General features: G+C 40.0%; 1 protein-coding gene across 1 annotated transcript in view; it reads right to left on the minus strand.

The window, feature by feature from the left end:
* Positions 1 to 20,622: 20,622 nt before the first annotated feature.
* The window catches only part of gars1 (glycyl-tRNA synthetase 1), a 34,835-nt gene continuing 33,775 nt past the window's right edge, over positions 20,623 to 21,682 (minus strand). Inside the window, exon 17 of the mRNA XM_051929134.1 lies at positions 20,623 to 20,900. Within this exon, the coding sequence (XP_051785094.1) occupies positions 20,784 to 20,900 (117 nt within the window). The 3' untranslated portion in view covers positions 20,623 to 20,783. The remainder of the gene's footprint in view (positions 20,901 to 21,682) is intronic.

A 21,682-nucleotide genomic window follows, 5' to 3' on the forward strand; every position in this document is an offset into this window, starting at 1 on the left:
AGTAAATAAGACTGTGGACTTAGTCTGTGTTACTACATACAGGAAAATGTCTTTTAAAATCATGAAATTTTTGGTATTTCACAATTCTGGGGCCTCATGTATAAATGGTGCGTACACACAGAAATGTTGTGTAAGAACATTTCCACGTTCAAATCGCGATGTATAAAACCTACACTTGCCGTAAAGCCACGCACTTTTCCACGGTACCTCATACCCTGGCGTACGCAAGTTCTCCGCTTGGTTTTGCAGACTGGTGGCACCCAGCGTCAAAGCAGTGTGTGGTTACCCTTTCTTAGATCCACATCCACGATGGCGGTTTTATCAAATACACTGAAATTAACCGCATATCGTCCATAAATTTAATGCATCTGATTGTAATTAACCTGTAACAATATAATGGTCCACAGAATGGTCAATCTGTTCTAAATACCATAACTGCTTTCGCGTTGTTACTCTCACTGCACCTTCTTCTTCTTCTGTCAGCTGCTCCCATTAGGGGTTGCCACAGCGAATCATCTTTTTCCATATTACTCGCACTGCACCACTCGGAGTATTTATATCACTGTATCTGAGTGTGAATCACAGATCTACAGCTGATCGGAAAGAGAATTATCGGTATACAACATCAAGCACTCGCTGCCTCAGCCATTCGCTATTTGAACTACTCTCATCCGACCAATGCTTCACAGCCTTTCCAGTTCGGACCTCGCGGTTCACAAACAGTTTCATCCCAAGACCTCTAAATGCACTCAATCAGTCCATCAAGTGCTCCTTGTAGAACTGTTTGTACTTGCAAGTTACCGTGAGGTAATTGTTCTTATGATACAGTTATAATATTGCAAAACCTGAGCCATTTTATAAAGTGCATATTTACATATGATGATGATAGCATTTTTAAGATGAAATGCAGCAAAATATGTTGATTATATTATACAGATAAAACTTTAACTTTAACTGCCGCAGCGCTAGCGAGCTTGAGCTTCGTTCACAGTTTGTTCCTGCCTCGCACTGTTTTCATGCTGTGGCTGGCGCGACACTGGAAGGATAGATGGATAGAATAATTAAACATTATGAAGATATTTCGATGTTCCTTAAAAGTTTTGAAGAATCGCCGTTCTAAGCTTACAGATGGCTTAACGTCTATTACAGAGCTGATTGTGTGGCGATTGGGTATTTGGAGAAAGAAAAGTAAGGACAGGAATTGGGGGTTAATACGTTTGAAAAAGACAGTACTTCTGTAATAAAGCATTTCATTGAAGGTCGCGCATGGTGCAGCAAGCATCTTGCGTGAGACATGAACAATCACTGCACCACCGTGTTCCTATGTTTAATAACATGCTTTAACTCATATCATCATGAAAATGATATCACGTATACTTCTCAGTATTTTAATTATTCAGAGTGTTGTAATATTACGAATGTAATGGATTCTGTGTCCTGTCGGAGGAAGAGCACGTAGTGATTCAGGCACATAGAGCACATAGAAGATCAAATACATAACAAAGCATTTAACGTGCTACTTTAGGTACGATGGGATTTGAGAAACTAGTAAATTAAACGATTTTAAGATGAAGTTTATGATGTTCTACTTTAATGACAAAATAAACTATGTGATTAAAGTGCAAATTTCGAGATTAAAGTTGACATTTCGTGCTTTTTTCACACTGTGTGCCTTTTTTTTCACTGTACCCTAATAAGCTTTCATATGACACTCAGACGGTGGGCTATAAGTCGCCTTTTCACGCCGACTTTGATACATGACAGCTTTTTTATTTCGGGCACTGTGCGACTTTGTGAACTTGAGCATTCAAGTTTCTCCGACACGCTACGTCACTCAATCAACTTCCTTTTTTTGCTTATATAACTGTTTAAACCAACAAATAGGATGTTTTTCTTTGCCTCCATATGGTATGCGTCTGAAATTCCTCTATTTTTCCTCATACTTTTGCCATTGCCTTTTCACAGAACGCTGGGCTTAAGGGCTATTTATATTGATTTGCATATTCAAAAAGGCGTAATTCTGGGAGGAGCTGGGGCGGGAAAGCAAGTGCGTGCACGTGCGTTTATTTCCACGCTGAGCGGGATTTATGTAGCGGATGAACGCGGATGTTGGCGAACGCACAGATTCCTGCATCTGGATTTTTCTGTGCGTAAGCACATTTCGGCTTTTGTGCTTATGTCATGTTAAAGTGCGAATTCTACGCACGGCATTATGCATGAGGCCCCTGGTCTCATCTACTCATGGTTATAACATTTATGGAGCATGTTACAGATCTAAATAAATAATTGGTCTTTCTGGAGCCGTCATGTGGATGGTATGTTTGTGAACCAAAAATCATTCCCCTATGGCACTGCTTTAAAGAACCACTTTCACACATTTATTTTTTAATAATGTGAAGATATTCAGGGATTAATACAGTGTACCAAATACCAAATATTAGGTTGATTAACAATTTTAAGTTGGCCATTGTGAATGGCCAGTGTGGCTGGGTGTGTGATGAGTGGTGTTTCTGCTTTAAGGGCTTGCCCTACCAGATGTTGTGTAAAATAAGTGCTCAGCGTCTTTTATTACTTTATTTATTATTAAAATATTCATAGAAATAATCAGCCTTGTCTTCTAAAGTGTTTTTTAATTTATTGTCATAGTCTCAATGTAATTACTTATCTAGAAAAATGTTTTTTGTGTCTTGTGGAACTGTCTTTGTTCTGGGTGCTCCAGGCCTGTTTCCAGCTAAGAGCCTGGACTGTTTGGTCCTGCTGTGTTCTCTCTTCACACATATGACCTGAACCTTCAGGTTTAGTGATAGGGCTTAAAGGTCATCTCCTCTGCTAAAATTAGGACTATCTGTTGTTGTTTTTTTATCGCATGTGTGAACTTCCAGTTCAAGCTTTTACCAGTTGAGACAATGGAGCACACATCATCAAAGAGGCACGAAAAGTCCAGCAACACGTGTCCCCTTGAATATAATCACAGTATACTGAAACAAAGAAAAAAGAGAAAGGAGATCAATATCAGGAAAACATCATTCACAAGACATTGTGTAGAAAATCGTTATTCCAGTTGTTTGCTGGCCTCACACTGACCTGTGCACCACTACCGGATGTGCATTGTACAGTTGTTGTCATGTCGTGGGTGTCATCTGCGTGTTCTTAGCATGTTATCGCGGGCTTGTCTTTTTTCACCTCAAATCCATTTGATTCTAAAGTTGAGGTGTTGCATTTCCAGTTTAGGCCGTTCACAGCCAGTTGATTTTCTTAAACAACGGGTGTCTCTCACTTCACTTGCCTTTTAAATCTGCATTTATAGATCTTGTCAGATGATGATAATGATGATGCCTAAGGGGATCACAATGATTTGATACCAACTGAGACAGACCAGGCACTGGTATCCCTTTTTCTGATTGATGTTTTGTGGCTTGAAAGGTGCATGAACTTAAATGTTTTGCTAGTCATTAGGAAACAAGGGGCAACTATTATTAATTGAGCAAGTTAGTGTCTATGTTAGGAAAATCTGCAAACATGTAAGAATATTCTGGAATTGGCCCACCACAATTTGAATGCCAAAAAATATCACTGTGTATGCATAAGCCCTCCAATGGACTCCCCCCCCATATCCAAGACTGTTTACTGCCTTGCACTCAATGCTGCAAGGATAGACTTTGTACTAAAAACAAGCCCACCTATGATCCAAACCTTAATTAGGTGGGTTTTGGAACATTATGTGTTATGTTACAGCTTATAATAGACGCTCATTCATCCATTATCAGTCAAGTTTAGGGTCACGATCACTGTAGCCTGTCCCACCAGAATAAGGCAGGAAGGAACAAGTGCTTGACAAGATGACAGACTATTTATAGTAGATAGATAGATAGATAGATACTTTATTAATCCCAAGGGGAAATTCACATACTCCAGCAGCAACATACTGTTAAAAAACAATATTAAATTAAAGAGTGATAAAAAATGCAGGTAAAACAGACAATAACTTTGTATAATGTTAACGTTTACCCCCCCGGGTGGAATTGAAGAGTCGCATAGTGTGGGGGAGGAACGATCTCCTCAGTCTGTCAGTGGAGCAGCACAGTGACAGCAGTCTGTTGCTGAAGCTGCTCCTCTGTCTGGAGATGATACTGTTCAGTGGATGCTGTGGATTCTCCATGATTGACAGGAGCCTACTCAGTGCCCATCGCTCTACCACAGATGTCAAACTGTCCAGCTCCGTGCCTATAATAGAGCCTGCCTTCCTCACCAGTTTGTCCAGGCGTGAGGCGTTCCTCTTCTTTATGCTGCCTCCCCAGCACACTACCGCGTAGAAGAGGACACTCGCCACAACCATCTGATAAAACATCTGCACCCAGGGCCGGATTTTCCTATAGGCTAACTAGGCTTCAGCCTAGGGCCTCAAGATCAAGAGGGGCCTACATTCAAATTGTTAGCAAAATTAAAATTACACTATTCTAAAAACAGTGAACACTAAAACACTGAACCGAAAATAAGGAGAAATTCTACGCATATGACTAATAAACAAACATAAAAATGTATTGGTTAAGATCAACGCGTATTACGTATTTTATTATCTCTCATGTAATTTACAAACTTAAAAATGGAAGGTGAAAGGGCCTCATAAGTGAATAGCCTAGGGCCTCTTTTCATATAAATCCGGCCCTGTCTGCACCATCTTATTGCTGATGTTGAGAGATGCCAGCCTTCTAAGGAAGTATAGTCGGCTCTGTTCTCTATTGCATGGAGCATCAGTATGGCACATCGAATCACATTCTTAAACCTGCTCAGCCCAATATAGGGTTCAGTTGATTAATCTGCTCTGGACAGAGCTTCAGTCCATTAGTGGTGCAGTTTATTATTTATTACAAGGAGTGTTGTGTAAGTTCACACCTCACAAGAACTAGCTCAAAGTTCAGTTCACGCAGATTAAAATTAATAAATTCACTTTCATAGTTCACCATTTCAATTCTGAACTACTGTACTTCATTTTGTATTTTTTATAAAGTAAGAATAAATGACCCATGAGTTTACATTTTCAGTTTTGCATGCCTTATATTAGATTACAGTGTTCTTGAATAAAATATAATAATTATGAAGATTTTTTTTATTTAAATACACTTTATTGAGTTATACCCAGCAACAAACACGTATAGCCATATATACTAATATCCTCCCGGTCAAAAAAGAAATTAAATAGATGCAAGTATACAAATAAATTATCGCTCTTTTTCCAACCGTGTGACACAAATGGTGACTGTGGAACGACCGTGTAGGTGAACTAACCTATTACTCTGCCTGTCAAAATTCTTGTCACATATTGTACGTCCAACGGGGAAAAATATAAATATCTTAAAAGCAAAAGCGGAGCTTCACCATGTGCTCGTGTCAGCAGGGGTGCAGCTTAAGCAGGCAGACACAGACAGTGCCTATTTGAGTTTACGTTATTTTTTCCGAATAAAACTAAATTAGCAAAAAATTCGTACGAAATAAATATTTGTAAAAATCCACTCTTTGTGCTTATCCGAATATCATATTCGGATTCAGCTCCACCCCTACATTACAGGGTAAGGCAAAACATTTAATCTGGACCTAAACCGGATCCAGAATGTCACATAAAAACTGAACTAACTCACGTTCAAGTTCTTCACTTGTAAATACGTTACTTTAAGTTCACCGTTTTTAGAAAAATGAGCTTGGTACTTGTGTACTAAACAGATGGCACAGACGGCTAGTACCCTTTTCTATTATCATGACGCAAATCGGATTTTCGTTTTTAACATTAGGCACCCAAAGGGGACATTAACATTAGGGACCTTTAGGCAACTGTGCTCCACCCCGACTAACTTAGCTTTCCAGGACTATGAAAATGGCTGATTTAAGAGAGATTAAGATGTTGGGGTCAAACCAGGATTCCTTCCCTGACTTAAGTTTAAATTGCTTTTTTTGTCTTCTTTGTTCACTTTTCATTATTGTTTTCCACTATACTTTATCCAAAGGCGTAGCTAGGGTTTTCAGCGCCCGAGGACAACTGAAGACTTTGCGCCCCCTCCTGTTTGCCAAAATGCAATGGGGAAGGGAAAGAAAATTTTAAAATGGCACCCCCCTGGATGCTGCACCCGAGGACAGATGTCCCCCCTTGCCCCCCACTAGCTTCTGTTCTGTTCGTTTATTATTTGTTAAATTGTATTCTGTTTAGCTATTATGTAGTATCAATGTGTGTTTTGCAGCACTGTAGTCTTATATTCATTGTATTTTGTGGTTGGATCTCCAAGAGGAGGGGAAGGCTACCCATCCATCACTACTAAGGGACTGCCAGTGTCCACTGAGGTTCATATTGAATGCACTCTGGTGGATTTTGGTGGAACTTGTGAGTTTTGTATTTTCTTTGATTTTTGACCCCTGGCCTTTTGGCTATTTTTTAGTGATGGGTAGACAAAACTCTGTGAAGCTTCTAAAGTTTCTTCCTGATTGTGCCAGAAAGCGATCCAAAGCTTTAAAGCTTCAAAAACAGTGACATCTGGTGGTTTACATAAATCATAGCAGCCATGAGCTCGACACAGCCAGCACAGGGAGTGTGCATACTGTACAAGCCCTTGTTGATTGCATTGTTTCTGTTGGGACAGGTGGATTAACAGCTTAAACTCTGTGTGTTCGTTTTGATTTTATGATAATCATGTTGTCATCAAAATGCTGCAGCAAATGTACCTTAGTATGGGTGACAAATTTCTACAATAAAATAAGTTTTAGATTTATTGTCCTAGAGATGCAATTTATTGCCATTATTAATTTTGTGCTCACCTGCACTGAGTGCCAGTGGACTTTGCTGTTTTAGGCAGCCTGCTATCCTTGCTGTTGCTGCACTAGCAGGTATTCATTTGCAACTTTGTCAAGCTTTCCCTTTTTATAAGCTCCCCTACAACTGGCACCAAAGCTGCTCATTTGTATGATGGAATGCCAACTAATAGTGCTGGCAACTCCTCCCTAGGCTGATGCAATGTGTCAGTGCCATTTCAATCTAAGCAACAAGCATCTACTGGCAGGCAGATCAGGTAAGCACCAGTGCAATACATTATACGCCACCAGCGATTGATTATTATATGACAGATTTTTCAAGTTAGGGGTATTTTTTGCTGCAAGGCAACATGAAAGGTTAATATTTTTCCATTAGTGTTTGGGGAATAAGTAAGAGGCAAACAGAATCATGATGGTTGTTCAGGTAATATGCCTGTGGAACTGGGCACATATAAAGGGGTTTAAAGAATGTGCCTACAGTGGGCTAGAGTATTAATGACACATTATAAGTTTCAGTACAGAAGAATAGTTAATAATAATAATTCTTTGCATTTATATAGCGCTTTTCTCACTACTCAAAGAGCTCAACAATTGCAGGTTAAGGGTCTTGCTCAAGGGCCCAACAGAGCAGAGTCCCTATTGGCATTTACGGGATTCGAACCGGCAACCTTCCGATTGCCAGTGCAGAGCCCTAGCCTCAGAGCCACCACCATTTACTTTATTGTTGGATAGCAAGTTCCACACTTCTGAACTTCATATTTATTTCAATATCTTCTCTGTATAAAATAACACCTGTGTCTACTCAGATCCCCTTCATAGTATGAAGCTCTCAGAGTGCTGCCGGTGCTTCAGTGATGTTCAAAGCTTCAGATGTAATCAGTCACATGGTAATGAAGCTTTGACACATGTGCTTCATTAAAGCAATATAAGCTTCAAAGCCTTGGTCTTAAAAGTCACATCCCTTCTATTTTTTGCTTCTGTTACTTGGATTTTTTTATGGACTTTCTGTTGGGGCTCAATTGTTTTGGATTGTTTGTTAGGCAAGCACTTTATGCTTATTTTTTGCTCCTGTGAACTATGTTGGTGTATTTTAAATACCCCTTCAATAAATCATTCTTTTATAAGGTTTCTTTGTTACCTTTCTCTGTACAAGCTAGGGGTTGACGGTGATCCTCTCCCTTGTGGGACTCTTTAAGTTATTTTTTCAGGACACTTTCTAGTATATATTTCGAACTTTGATTTTGAAGTACATTTTGGCCTGGTGGAGGCTGAAGCCAGATGATTTAGTGGAAGCTATGCTGCCTTCTGGTTCCTCTTCTCTAATCAGACTGGTTTTTGGAGGCCTCACACCACCCTGGCCACTTTGTGAGATATATCATATCATAAGAGAAGTGTAGGTATCATTCAATGAACCAAAAAATAAATAATTTAAGAGAACACTTTTCAGAATGGGGCAGCACAGTGGGGCACTGGTGAGCATATTGTTAGCACCCCATTCCTGGACTGTGTCAGTGTGCCACGTGGACTTTGCATGTTTTCCCCTTGTGTGGATTACCCTTTGGGTACTCTGCCTTTCCACTCACACCCCAAATATGTGCATATTGGGTTAATTGGCGATGCTAAATTGATTGCGTGAGTGTGCCCTGAGACGGACTGGTGTCCAGTCCAGTGTTGGATCCTGCCCTGTGCTCATTGCTGTCAGGATGGAGTCTTCTCCCTGAAGACTTTGAGGTTTGAGGATGTTATGTTGCATAACCTTTCAGAATAGAGCATGCTTTATGAAAATGCAAGACCAAAAGATGTAATCATCCCTAACAACAATATGTCAGTGCCCATTTTACAGCGGCGCCATGCCCCATAAACAGATATATCAGTCGTTTAAAATAACAGCTGTAATGCTAAGGTTATTTTTAAACTTCTTTGAGACAAGGGGGGCTTGGGCAGGTTGCTAGCTTTTGAATATTTTATTGAAGTGTCCCATTAGGGTTTGGAGTATTTTTTTATGGTGTAAATTGTCTAATTAGTATAAAATAACCCAGTTTTAATTTCAAATAACTAATTTCCATAAAGAAATGTGCCCTTTCTAAGGCTTGTGATGTTTGCATAAACCAACATCTATTATAATGCAGATTTCCCCCCACTTCTGGTTAAAGACTAAATCTGTATGCTGTAAAGTTATTCTTTTCTAATATCGGTCCTGACCAACTGGCAACCTTGAAAAAACCTTTACTGGTTGTGTAAACTGAGGCTTCTCTACAGTAGGACTCCAGTGCAGCATTCCTGGAGCAGGTGCTCTTCTTAACTGTCTCTCTTTAAAATGTGTGATGGGCAAAATGCATCTTACAGGCATACGTAATAACATGAGTTTAAAGAATACCTTACCCAAAAGTATATATATATATATATATTTTATATGTTTACTAGGGGCCTTCACCCCCTGCTCACTTTGCTCGCCACCCCCTCGAACTGCACTACTCACTAGCCTCAGTTCTGCCGCTCACGTATGAGGATGCAGATATACAAGTTAAACAGATTTTTATTTTCATGGGAATTGTTACATGTGCATCAACACAACGTGTAACTGCCCGTGATTGAATTTCATTTCTTTCTCTCTATTAAACAGAACGACTTTTTCAAATGTTTGGCTCTGAGATTTGTTAATTGTCTTTGCAAAAGTTATTCTAACTGGAAACTGTTAATGTTTTAATATGAATGGCATATCAAGATCTCCTGTGTTATCTGATGTTATCCGCCGAAGACGTACTACATTACCTTTCTTGGATACATCCTTCTTTCTACAGTAATTAATGCGTTGTAAGACCAGATGTTAACAGTTGTAGACATTCTTCAGGAGGTTGTAAGTTGATGTTTTCATCTTCTGCACGATTACCACCAACTGTTTTAGCATAGTCTATTGATATGCATTTAACCAATTTGCAGTGTAACCGATCAACATTTTTGCCGTTAGTTATTTTGATTTCCTCGTTTATCGGGGCTAGGATTGTGCGTGTTCTCATTTTTTCTGTTGATAACTCTTTGTGATGAAATTCTTCAATAAGATTTGGACATAATACATCTTCTGATAAATTAGACTGGACTGCCAATACTGATGCTTTGTGCAAGAAATACTTCCTTAGAAGGCTGGCGTCCTTCAACATCTGCAATAAGATGCTGCAGATGTTCTATCAGACAGTTGGCGAGTGCCCTCTTCTACGCGGTGGTGTGCTGGGGAGGCAGTATTAAGAAGAAAGACGCCTCACGCCTGGACAAACTGGTGAGGAAGGCAGGCTCTATTGTTGGCATGGAGCTGGACAGTTTAACATCTGTGGCAGAGCGAAGGGCACTCAGCAGGCTTCTATCAATTATGGAGAATCCACTGCATTCACTTAATAGTATCATCTCCAGACAGAGGAGCAGCTTCAGCGACAGACTGCTGTCACTGTCCTGCTCCACTGACAGATTGAGAAAATCGTTCCTCCCCCAAACTATGCGACTCTTCAATTCCACCCGGGGGGGTAAACGTTAACATTTAACATTATACAAAGTTATTGTCTGTTTTTCACCTGCATTATTATTATTATCAATCTTTAATTTAATATTATTTATTGTATCAGTATGCTGCTGCTGGATAATGTGAATTTCCCATTGGGATTAATAAAGTATCTATCTATCTATCTATCTATCTATCTATCTATCTATCTATCTATCTATCTATCTATCTATCTATCTATCTATCTATCTATCTATCTATCTATCTATCTATCTATCTATCTATCTATCTATCTTCTTTAATTGGGAACTTAAAGTGAGGAAAACGTTAAAATGTATAAGAGCTGAGAGCGCAGGAAGTGTGTCTGACAAAAGCATTCACACGAATGAGAAGTGAGAGGACTGTGGTCTTGTTTGAAAATGTTTGAGAGGAGGGCGTGACTTGGAAAAATCTCAAGGCAAAAGTCTTGTTTCACAGGACTCTCTTCCAAAAAGTCTCGTCTCCAAAAAGTCTTGTCGTGTTGAAGGATTTTTTTTTATATAATAGAGAGAAATGTGTGACATCCGGGTCAGCTCTACATTCCCTTGTCACTTCCTGAGCCTCTTGAACCCAAAACTGTCGATAGTCATCAACCAACGTGACCCGGGCAAATGATGGCACATACAGTACATTCCACAAGGGATTGGTGCAACAAGTGTCAGTGCTTTTATTGCAATCCAACAAAAACAATGTTCAAAAGTGCAGTGCTCCATTCATTAAATAAATAATCCATAAAATCAGTGAATATGGAGGTTAAAATATCCAATAAATCATTCCATTAAAATGAGGTTAAAAAAAAAAGGGTGAACATTTTCTCTTTCAAAACCACTTGCCTTGGTGCTTTGTTCTAAAATCCAACATCTCCCCGGCTTCAGGGCCGTCTTAACACATGGGCATGCTGGGCAGTTGTCCGGGGGCCCATGCTAATCTATGTATGTTCTAACTTGCTTAGTGGTTGTGCAGGTAGGGGCCCCAGTGCACTGCTTTGCCTGGGGGCCTATAATGCTGTTAAGACGGTCCTGCCCTGTTTACCCCTTTTGGATTCTGCAGCACAAGGAGATGTCAACCAACAGGTGCAGACAACCCTTAATCCAGCTCAGGCTCCAGTTGCCAGTCTGTCGGACGTTCACAGGGTGCCCAGATGAGCTTTGCTCCTTGCTTCCTCTCCTGCCACACTCCATCGGGCTTCCATGGGAGCCTCCAGAGCACTTGATTGCTCCTATTCCAAAAAATGGTCAGCAGGAGCAACCCTCAGCGCCCTCTTGAACGTTGGCCACACACTCCTCACTCGGGACTCTGCTAGCTTCCACTCTGTGTTGCACCATCTCCCGTCCTTTTCTTTCTTTTCTTTTTCTCCTCTCCTGCCCGGCGTGGGTGTGATGCGCTGCTACCTCTGAGGCTTGATGGAGGCACCTGACTGATCCACTCGCTTTTGCATGTGTATATGAGACCAGTCAAGCACCTCAATCAATCCCAGAGTGAAGCACACTTGCACACACCCGCACCCAATCGGAGCCCACACTTCCCAGGATGCACTGCTTCACAGACCTTTTATCACAAAATGCAAAACTTAGGATTAGTAGTAAATTTACCTAAATACTGTAATTCAGTGTGCTGTTAAACTGTTTATGGTAAACTCAACTTAGTTGTTGTGATCCAGTTTCTCCAGTTCTCCATGATATGCTTTTTGGTATTCATGTGTGGAAAAATATTTCTTTTTGGAATTTTCTTTGTCCACTCAACCGGATTCATGTTGTTGGGGCAGGTCCTGTCATGCTGTAGTGTTCTCGGCCTACCTTTGTTCTGGTGTGGACATGAGCTGCCTGAACTTTGCATTTCCACTTGGTAGATTTTTTGTTACACAACTTAAAGGGTGGATAAATTTGTGCATCTCACTATTTTGCGGTAGTAAGCATTATCACAAATTCCATCAATTATTTATGCAGATGATAATTTAGCACTTTACACATTGAACAATATTCATTTGAGTTTCTGCTCTTAGTGTTGACTGTGTAATACTGAGCTATCGTTTACTACTGCTGTCTGGAGGTTGTACTATAAGACAAAGTAAAAGACTGGTGCCAGTAGACTAATAAATTATTATAAATTGTAATTGCTGTGCAGATTTCTACCAACATGTTTGGTTTGCTTATACAGTAGATTCAGAAAGTATTCAGACCCTCTCACTTTCTGGACACTTTTCTGTTTTGTAGATACAATTTTAAAAGGATAAATCTACAGTCAATTTCCAATAATGACAAAGTGAAGTAATAAATAGTAGAGTAATTATAAGAAACAATGCAATTTCTTTTCCATGATCACTCATGTAAGGTTTACTGGAGGCAGTCTTCTTCCTCAGCCATACCAAGGAGCTGGTGGTGGATTCTAGGAGGCCCAGACCCCTCATGGACCCCGTGATCATCAGAGGTGACTGTGTGCAGAGGGTGCAGACCTATAAATACCTGGGAGTGTAGCTGGATGATAAATTAGACTGGACTGCCAGTACTGATGCTCTGTGTAAGAAAGGACAGAGCCGGTTATACTTTCTTAGAAGGCTGGCGTCCTTCAACGTCTGCAATAAGATGCTGCAGATGTTCTATCAGACGGTTTTGGCGAGCGCCCTCTTCTACGCGGTGGTGTGCTGGGGAGGCAGCATAAAGAAGTAGGACGCCTCACGCCTGGACAAACTGGTGAGGAAGGCAGGCTCTATTGTAGGCATGGAGCTGGACAGTTTGACATCTGTGGCAGAGCGACGGGCGCTCAGCAGGCTCCTATCAATTATGGAGAATCCACTGCATCCACTAAACAGGATCATCTCCAGACAGAAGAGCAGCTTCAGCGACAGACTGCTGTCACCGTCCTGCTCCACTGACAGACTGAGGAGATCGTTCCTCCCCCAAACTATGCGACTCTTCAATTCCACCCGGGGGGGTAAACGTTAACATTATAAAAAGTTATTGTCTGTTTTTACCTGCATTATTATCACTCTTTAATTTAATATTGTTTTTTTTGTATCAGGATGTTGCTGCTGGAGTATGTGAATTTCCCCTTGGGATTAATAAAGTATCTATCTATCTATCTATCTATCTATCTATCTATCTATCTATCTATCTATCTATCTATCTATCTATCTATCTATCTATCTATCTATTATATAGTGCTTTTCATGTCTATCTATCTATCTATCTATCTATCTATCTATCTATCTATCTATCTATTATATAGTGCTTTTCATGTCTATCTATCTATCTATCTATCTATCTATCTATCTATCTATCTATCTATCTATCTATCTATCTATCTATCGCCTTTCATATCTATTATAGAGGACCTTTCATATCTATTATATAGTGTATTTCCTATCTATCTATCTATCTATCTATCTATCTATCTATCTATCTATCTATCTATCTATCTATCTATCTATCTATTATATAGTGCTTTTCATGTCTATCTATCTATCTATCTATCTATTATAGAGGACCTTTCATATCTATTATATAGTGTATTTCCTATCTATCTATCTATCTATCTATCTATCTATCTATCTATCTATCTATCTATCTATCTATCTATCTATCTATCTATCTATCTATCTATCTATCTATCTATCTATCTATCTATCTATCTATCTATCTATCCACTCAAACGGCACTGCTGCCACGCCAAACTTCTTTAGCTTCAATGATATTTTCTCTGCCGCGTCCACCACCTGCCACTTCCTCACATGAATGCAGCCAAATACTGAGAGGTCCTTAAAGAAAACCTACTTCAGAGTGCACATGACCACAGGCTGGGGTGACAGTTCACCTTTTACCATGTCAGTGACCCAGTGCATACAGTCAGGACTTCAGCACAAGAGTCTGGCTATTCTTGAGTGGTCCAGCTGAAGCACCAGACTAAAACCCCATAGAACATCTGTGGAGAGACCTAAAGATGTCAGTTTACAAACTTGGCTCATCCAACCCATTGGAGCTGGAGTGGACCTGCTAGGAAGAATGGGATAAAGAAAGTGCCCAAATCCACATGAGCAAAGCTTGCAGAGACTTATCCATGAAGATTCAAAGCTGGAATTGCTCCAATGTTTCATTCTTTCATGATGGGGTTATTGAGTGTAGATTGTTAAGCAAAAATTGGCAAATTTATCCATTTAAAATTAAATCTAAAGTACAATAAAAGGTGCTTAAAGTGAAGGGGTCTGAATATTTTCTGAACCCATCATACGTTGCATGTTTTTACAGGACTGTGTTTTCAGGTTCTAACGTTTGTTGCCACCTCTGCCTTTGATCTGCTACACCAGTGCTTCCCAAGACTCGGTCCTGGAGACCCCCTGTGGCTGCAGGTATTTGTTGCAACTAACTTCTGTTTTTAATTAGACTTCTGGGCTAATGAAGTGAAATGTTATTTCCTAAGTTCTGTGTTTTGGGAACAATATAGAAATTAGAAAACTAAGATTGGTACAAAAAAAAAATAATAATAAAAATTAAAATGTACCAAGCAGTTATATGGGAATAATGTTTTTTTTCTTTGCAACAATATTTTCATCTTGATTTTCATTCCACTTTTCCAGGTGCTCCAATTGTTTAATTAATTATTTACTAATTAGGGGTCTGACACTACAGTAGTTGCAGCCTTTGATTATTCAGTGTGTTGTTTGCCTCGGTGTCTGCTCTGCTCGTTTTTAATTGTCATTATTAAGATACAGCGAAGGGGGAAAACTGCACAGAGAAAGGGCAAAATAGAATGAAATCAACAAAATAGAGGTAAGCATTTATACCAATAGCAAAAGCAGGAATATTTCTAAATCTTCTCTGTATATAAAAGCAAAATACCACTGACTCACTCATCATGAAATCTCCCGAACCATTAGGACTTGAAATTTGAAATCTGGGTTACCCTTGGCCCATAGGTGCTCGCTTAGAAATGGTTTTAAAAATTTCATGGTTCAAGCGCGTTCTGACTGTATGTCTGTCCGCTTTTCATGAGAGAATTACTTAACGGATTTTGATCGGGTTTTTTCTAGAATTTGCTTGAACATTCCGTTGATTTTGCGACTTTCTCCTTGCACTAAGTATCATAGTTTGCTTGCGGTCCCGATTTATTAAAAAATCTGAGAGAGACTCATCGGGCTACGGGGCCTCCTCACGCACACGACAGCCTCGGGGCGTAACCTTAACTCCACTTGGCTAGCGAGCAAGAGAACTACTTAATGGATTAAGATCTTTTTTCTATAATTTGCTTGAACATTCCTGTTGATTTTGAGACTTTCTCATCACGCTAAGTATCATAGTTCACTTACAGGAGTGATATATTTGTGCTAATCCGAGACAGAGGCTGTGGGCCAAGGGGAGGTGGAAGAGTGACGTCAGGAGTAGAGAACTTGGCGCGACCCTCCTCACTGTCTTGTTTCACTACTCCGTGGGGGATGGCTAGTGTCATATAAATGCAAAAATCATGCTGCTGTGCTTTTCTGAATGTAGAATAAGACAAAAAAATGCAAGCTAATTAAATTTGATCGGTGTCATCAGATGTTGTCACTGGTTATGAAACTGGTCAGAACAAAAACATGCAGCCACAGTGGGTCCCCAGGACCGAGTTTGAGTGTTACACTGTTGCTCACAACATAATATTTTCATGTTGGCTTAACCCAGTTCAGGGTTGTTGGGAGAACCTGACCCTTTCCTAGCAACTCTGGACAGGGAATACCAATCCATCATATTGCCTACTCACATATACATTCCTGATGAATCAAACTGCTGATCAACTTTGATGATGTAGGAGGAAGCACAGACAACGACTAGGTGCCGGATTTGGACTTGGTCCACTGGATCTATCTGACAGTAGCGCCAATGACTGCACCACTGTTCTAAATAAAACTTGAGTATTGCAACAGCCACAAAACATCATACCAGTTAGTAATACTCAAAGTTACATATGGGTGAAACAGGAAAGTTTTGTGAGACGAACATTTTGTGAAAACAAAGTGTTAAGGAAGGTGAACTTCGTCCAGCTGGTTGACAACATGTTTCAAGCATATAAAACCATGAAGTGCAACACGTTGGTAAAAATTCATTTTCTACTTTCACATTTAGACTTCTTCCCTGCTAAACTGGCGCAGCTATTGACTAAAACCAGTGACATCAAGACAAGTGGAGTTCATCAGGGCTGGCGGGCTATCGTTGCAGACACTGAAAAGAGAAGCATCAGATGCAGAGTACAAATGAAAACTTTTTATTAGCTCAAATGAACTAAAGCAGCGTGTCAGCATCAGTAAGTGCTTAAAAAAGCTAAATTCAACCATCCATCCATCATCCAACCCGCAATATCATAACTACAGGGTCACAGGGGTTTGCTGGAGCCAATCCCAGCCAACAGAGGGCGCAAGGCAGGAACAAACCCCGGGCAGGGCGCCAGCCCACCGCAGGGTGCACACACACACACACACACACTAGGGACAATTTAAGATCGCCAAACCTGCATGTCTTTGGAGTTTGGAAGGAAACCAGAGCACCCGGAGGAAACCCACGCAGACACGGGGAGAACATGCAAACTCCACGCAGGGAGGACCCGAGAAGTGAACCCGGGTCTTCTTACAGCGAGGCAGCAGCGCTACCCACAGCGCCACCGTGCCGCAAGCTAAATTCAACAAAAGCTAATTTGACGTTTCTCCAAATTCCAACTTGATACAGTCGGTTTGTTTATGTTAAACAGCAAACATTTTTCATGAAACAAAGTTTTGTGAAAAAAAATAAATCGTCCAATGTTGTGATTCCTCAAAAGGGGGATTTAAACAATCAAAAAAAGTAAAGAGGAAGGTAGAGAAAAGCTGTTGATGACTTGTCCGTATTTATTCCTGATTAAATCATTCAATAAGGGCGCGCACAAAAAGGCGACCTCAATTGGGCGCAGCGAATAAAGGCTAACGCAACTATGTGCAATGCCACGTAGATATTTTATTATTATCTATCTATTATCCATCCATCCATCCATCCATTTTCCAACCCGCTGAATCCAAACAGGGTCACGGGGGTCTGCTGGAGCCAATCCCAGCCAACACAGGGCACAAGGCAGGGAACCAATCCCAGGCAGGGTGCCAACCCACCGCAGGACACACACACACACCAAGCACACACTAGGGCCAATTTAGAATCGCTTATTATCTACGAACGCCTTTATTCGCCGCGCTCAGTTGAGGTCGCCCTTTTGTGCGCGCCCTTATTGAAGGATGCCCAATCACAAGCTAGTTGCTATGGCTTTGGCACGTGCCATGTCCTTTCATTTGGTTTCTCTGACTAAATTAATATGCCCTTTTAAGATTTTTTTACAATTATCTTTTAAACTATATTTTGTAAAACAAATGAAGGTCCATAGTGAACCCCTTTTCAGTCTCTAAGCAAAAGCACAGTAAGGTCTGAGGCTCTTTTTTTTTTTTCACAAACTTATTATAGACAGGGCCGATTATGTGATTGAAAAGGTAATCATAATATCCGCAAAAAAGTGAACTTGTCGGCAGGTTAATTCAGCAAATGATCTGCTCACTTTTCACTCAAAATATCACATTCTCTGGTGTCCTATCCCAGTGCTCACCCTAATTCACAATCGCAGTCACAGATTCTAATTCACACAGAAGCTCTATTCATGAAAATGAAAAATTTCCATTAACTAACTGGAAAAAAGGCAAACAGACTCAGGTAGAGCGGTCAGTGCCTGTCATGAATACCATTGCATTAGTTATTGGCATACTCAAGGCAGCATTTTGTAGACGTCATGGAAGCTTGGACAGAGAATCCAAAAATAGGACTCGCCCAGTATGTGGTCTGTCAGTTTGTATCTTTCACAGAATTAAAAACACCAAGTAAATCTGATATGAGGTGCCAGTGTCCTGAAACTAAACTACAGCGAAGCCAAGCGCAGATATCCCACTCTGGGTGCGCAGGAGAGCCTGCGGCCATCATACTTCACTTATGTACGCTACACTTCATGTTTTTTCCTGATTACTTGTGCCACAAACATTGACGTGCCCCAGGTTTGAAAGGACAGAGCTTTTCAGTGCTTAGCATCAACCCCAGACATGACCCAGGTTTATTTTTCTAGGACAGAAGCCAAGATAATTGTCCAAACCTATAAATAATATCTTTTCTTTGCTAGTCTCAGCGTATGGGTAAATATGCAATACAGTCATGCATCAGTTTATGGCCGAGTGACCTGAGGCCATAGGAACACTGTCAGGTAATAATAATGTTCTAGAAACTGGCAAAACCAGCCGCTACAGGCCACATAGGCTGTATGCATATCGTTTATCACATATTGGTAGCAGTGCATTCTGCACAGAAGCAATGAGTCAAGTAGTGGTGAAGCTACAGAGGCAGCAGTCTCCTCCTGTATTGATGGCACCACCAGAAAATGGCCACAAAATAACTTCAGAAAAGTTACTTAAGTCATGGCTTAAGTCATTCATTTTCCAACCCGCTATATCCTAACTACAGGGTCGCGGGGTCTGCTGGAGCCAACCCCAGCCAGCACAGGGCGCAAGGCAGGAACAAACCCTGGGCAGGGTGCCAGCCCACCGCAGGGCACACTCACACACCAAGCACACACTAGGGACAATTTAGGATCGCCAATGCACCTAACCTGCATATCATTGGACTGTTGGAGGAAAACGGAGTACCCGGAGGAAACCCACGCAGACACGGGGAGAACATGCAAACTCCACGCAGGGAGGACCCAGGAAGCGAACCCGGGTCTCCTAACTGCGAGGTAGCAGCGCTACCCACTGTGCCACCCTGCCTTAAGTCTCTTTTTTTTTTTGAGACAAATATATTGCATTGAATTAATAAGAATATTAAGTGTCTTCAAGGTGGTAAACATTAAAGACTTAAAAAATGAAGTGTACAGAAAAATTGAATTAAGCAAGAAACTACAAAATGTGCTGTTTTTCAAGAAATCACCAGTTTTAGGGTGTTCTAAATATTCTTGATCCTCTCTAAAAGTGGAAACAGAATCGTGAACTTTGATAAGTTAGCAAAACATCCAAGTTACACTGGGCAACTGGATTTTTGTTACATAAAACAATAAAAGGTGAATCTTGCAGTATTTTATCGTGCTTGATTTAATTACCTAATCAGACTTTCTCTATGACACAAAGATTTTTTAGTGACGCTATTCAAAATTTAGAATAAACGTATATTTACACAACATATACTGTACAGCAGTGGCCTCAAACGTCATTCCTGGTTTTCATTCTATGACCAATTTGCTGCTAATTAAACTTCTTTTCCTTTTATTTTAATTGACTTGTTTTTTTAAGATTTGTTCACCTGAATTTCTTCATTTTTTTTCCTTAAAATGGCACCCAAACAGAAATGAAACGTGAAGTGAGTGAGCCAACAGAAGACAAACTAAGTCAGGGCCTCAAACTCCAACCAATTTCACTCCAACCAGTTAATTAGGCTCCGATTCTCCATGCTTTGTTGCTGCCCTCATAGTGTAACAGCAGACATTTCCAAAATTGTTGATTTTCTCTTTTCTGAGAGCACTGCTAAAATGTTCTGTGGACCTGAGCAGATCAGCATTCCTGAGACCTTCATCTTCCTTTATTTTCAGATATCCTACGATGGTCACAGTTTTCTGGTCCTGTTTTGGTTCATTTTGTATCTCATTCTTGTTTGGCTGCTAATTAAGGAAAAAGAAACAATTAAGGGGTCTGAGTCTTCAAGAGCAAGTCAATTAAAATAAATTCAAAAGAAGTTAATTAGCAGCAAAAGCAGGTCACCCATTAAGAAAAGGGTTAGAATGAAAACCTGCAGCCACTGCGGCCCTCCAGGACCAGAGTCTGAGACCACTGCTGTACATGCTGTGAGAGTCTCGCCTAAAAAGTGTGCAATTTTCTTCTGTACTTGGCCTCAGGGATATCCCTCTTAAGGGTCCAGCAGTCGTCAACAAGCATACTGGACTCCACTGGCCTTGGTGTCATTTTTCCATTTTAGAAATGTTCTGATGAAATCGTTTACCATGTGTGGAGATTTCCAGAGAAAAAGTCTGAAAAGCGATTAAATTTTCACAAACAGCAATAAAAACAATTTAAGTTTGTACACCTTAATAAGGATATATTATACTAAATAAACAACTTTAAAAGGGACACAAACTTTTTCAGCCACCCATAGTTTGGGAGTTAAGTTTCTAAAAATCAGCATAAAAATGTATTTTTAAAGCAACCAGCCAGATGTTATTCTGTTACAAAATCTTTGTTGACCAGTGCTATTTCACTTGTAAATACTAAAATAATAAGAACACCACAAGACTGTTAAATATGATTTATTCAATCATAATTACAATTTAATTTTGGCTTTCCAGAATCAGTGGTGAAACAAAAAGGAAGGATGATACTGATTTCACAATACAATTGTTTTTCAGAAGCAAAAAATGTTCTTTTACTGATGACTCTGCAGTGGCTGGCAGATTATTCCTCTTTTTTTCCTGTCTCCTGTCCTTCAAAAATTGGGTATTTCTCTTCCACGTTATTCCAAGTTATGATTCCATTTGCAAGGTCACGCACAATTGTAGGCAGCTCAGATATCTATGAAGAGAGTGGAAGGATGGAGGATGAGGTTTCAACATTGCAGTTAATGATACAAATCTGAGAACTGACCTTTTAAAATTCAACCAAACACTCAAATGTTGTGCAAGGTAAAAATGAGGGGTAACATCTACAAGAGAGACATCTACTGGTCATAACAAGTAATGCGAGTAAAGCGTTTAAAAACGGCAGCATTGTAGACTTATACATGTGGCTTCCTGCGGTTTTCAGAAGACTAAGTGGTTCTGATGCTGTCAAATCTGTTACCAGTTGTATTTATAATGCCAGAATGTAAAAAACATTTAATGACATAAGAGAATTCCAACCATTATAATTGTTATCTGAAGGCTAGCTGCTCAACTCAGTCTAAGAAGGGCTGCTGTGTGTGAAGGTTTTTGTTCAATCACTCCAAAAATCTACAATAAGGTTTCTCTCTTTTTAAAAAATTGGCTAATATACTCCTTATAACCCCTAAAAATCAGCTTCATGCTAATCATCGCAGAAGCAAAAAAAGACAATGAAGTTGTTTTGCCCGTCATCTGCACCTGTATCTGCTCTTGGCTCTTTTGAGAGGAAAAAAATAAATATAAATGAATACTTCTTTAAATTAAGCTCCTCATGTAATTAACTGGCTTTTGCCTATGTACTCTCATTTAGAATCATATATATTTGAATTTATATTTTTTAAGTAGAAGTATGTATATGGTAAAAACAAGAAATTCTAAATAAATTTTGAATGTGCTGCAACCCTTGAATTTTTGCACTATAAAGAATTGTCATAC

Source organism: Erpetoichthys calabaricus, chromosome 6 (assembly GCF_900747795.2).
Source record: "Erpetoichthys calabaricus chromosome 6, fErpCal1.3, whole genome shotgun sequence".
Taxonomy (NCBI): Eukaryota; Metazoa; Chordata; class Cladistia; order Polypteriformes; family Polypteridae; genus Erpetoichthys; species Erpetoichthys calabaricus.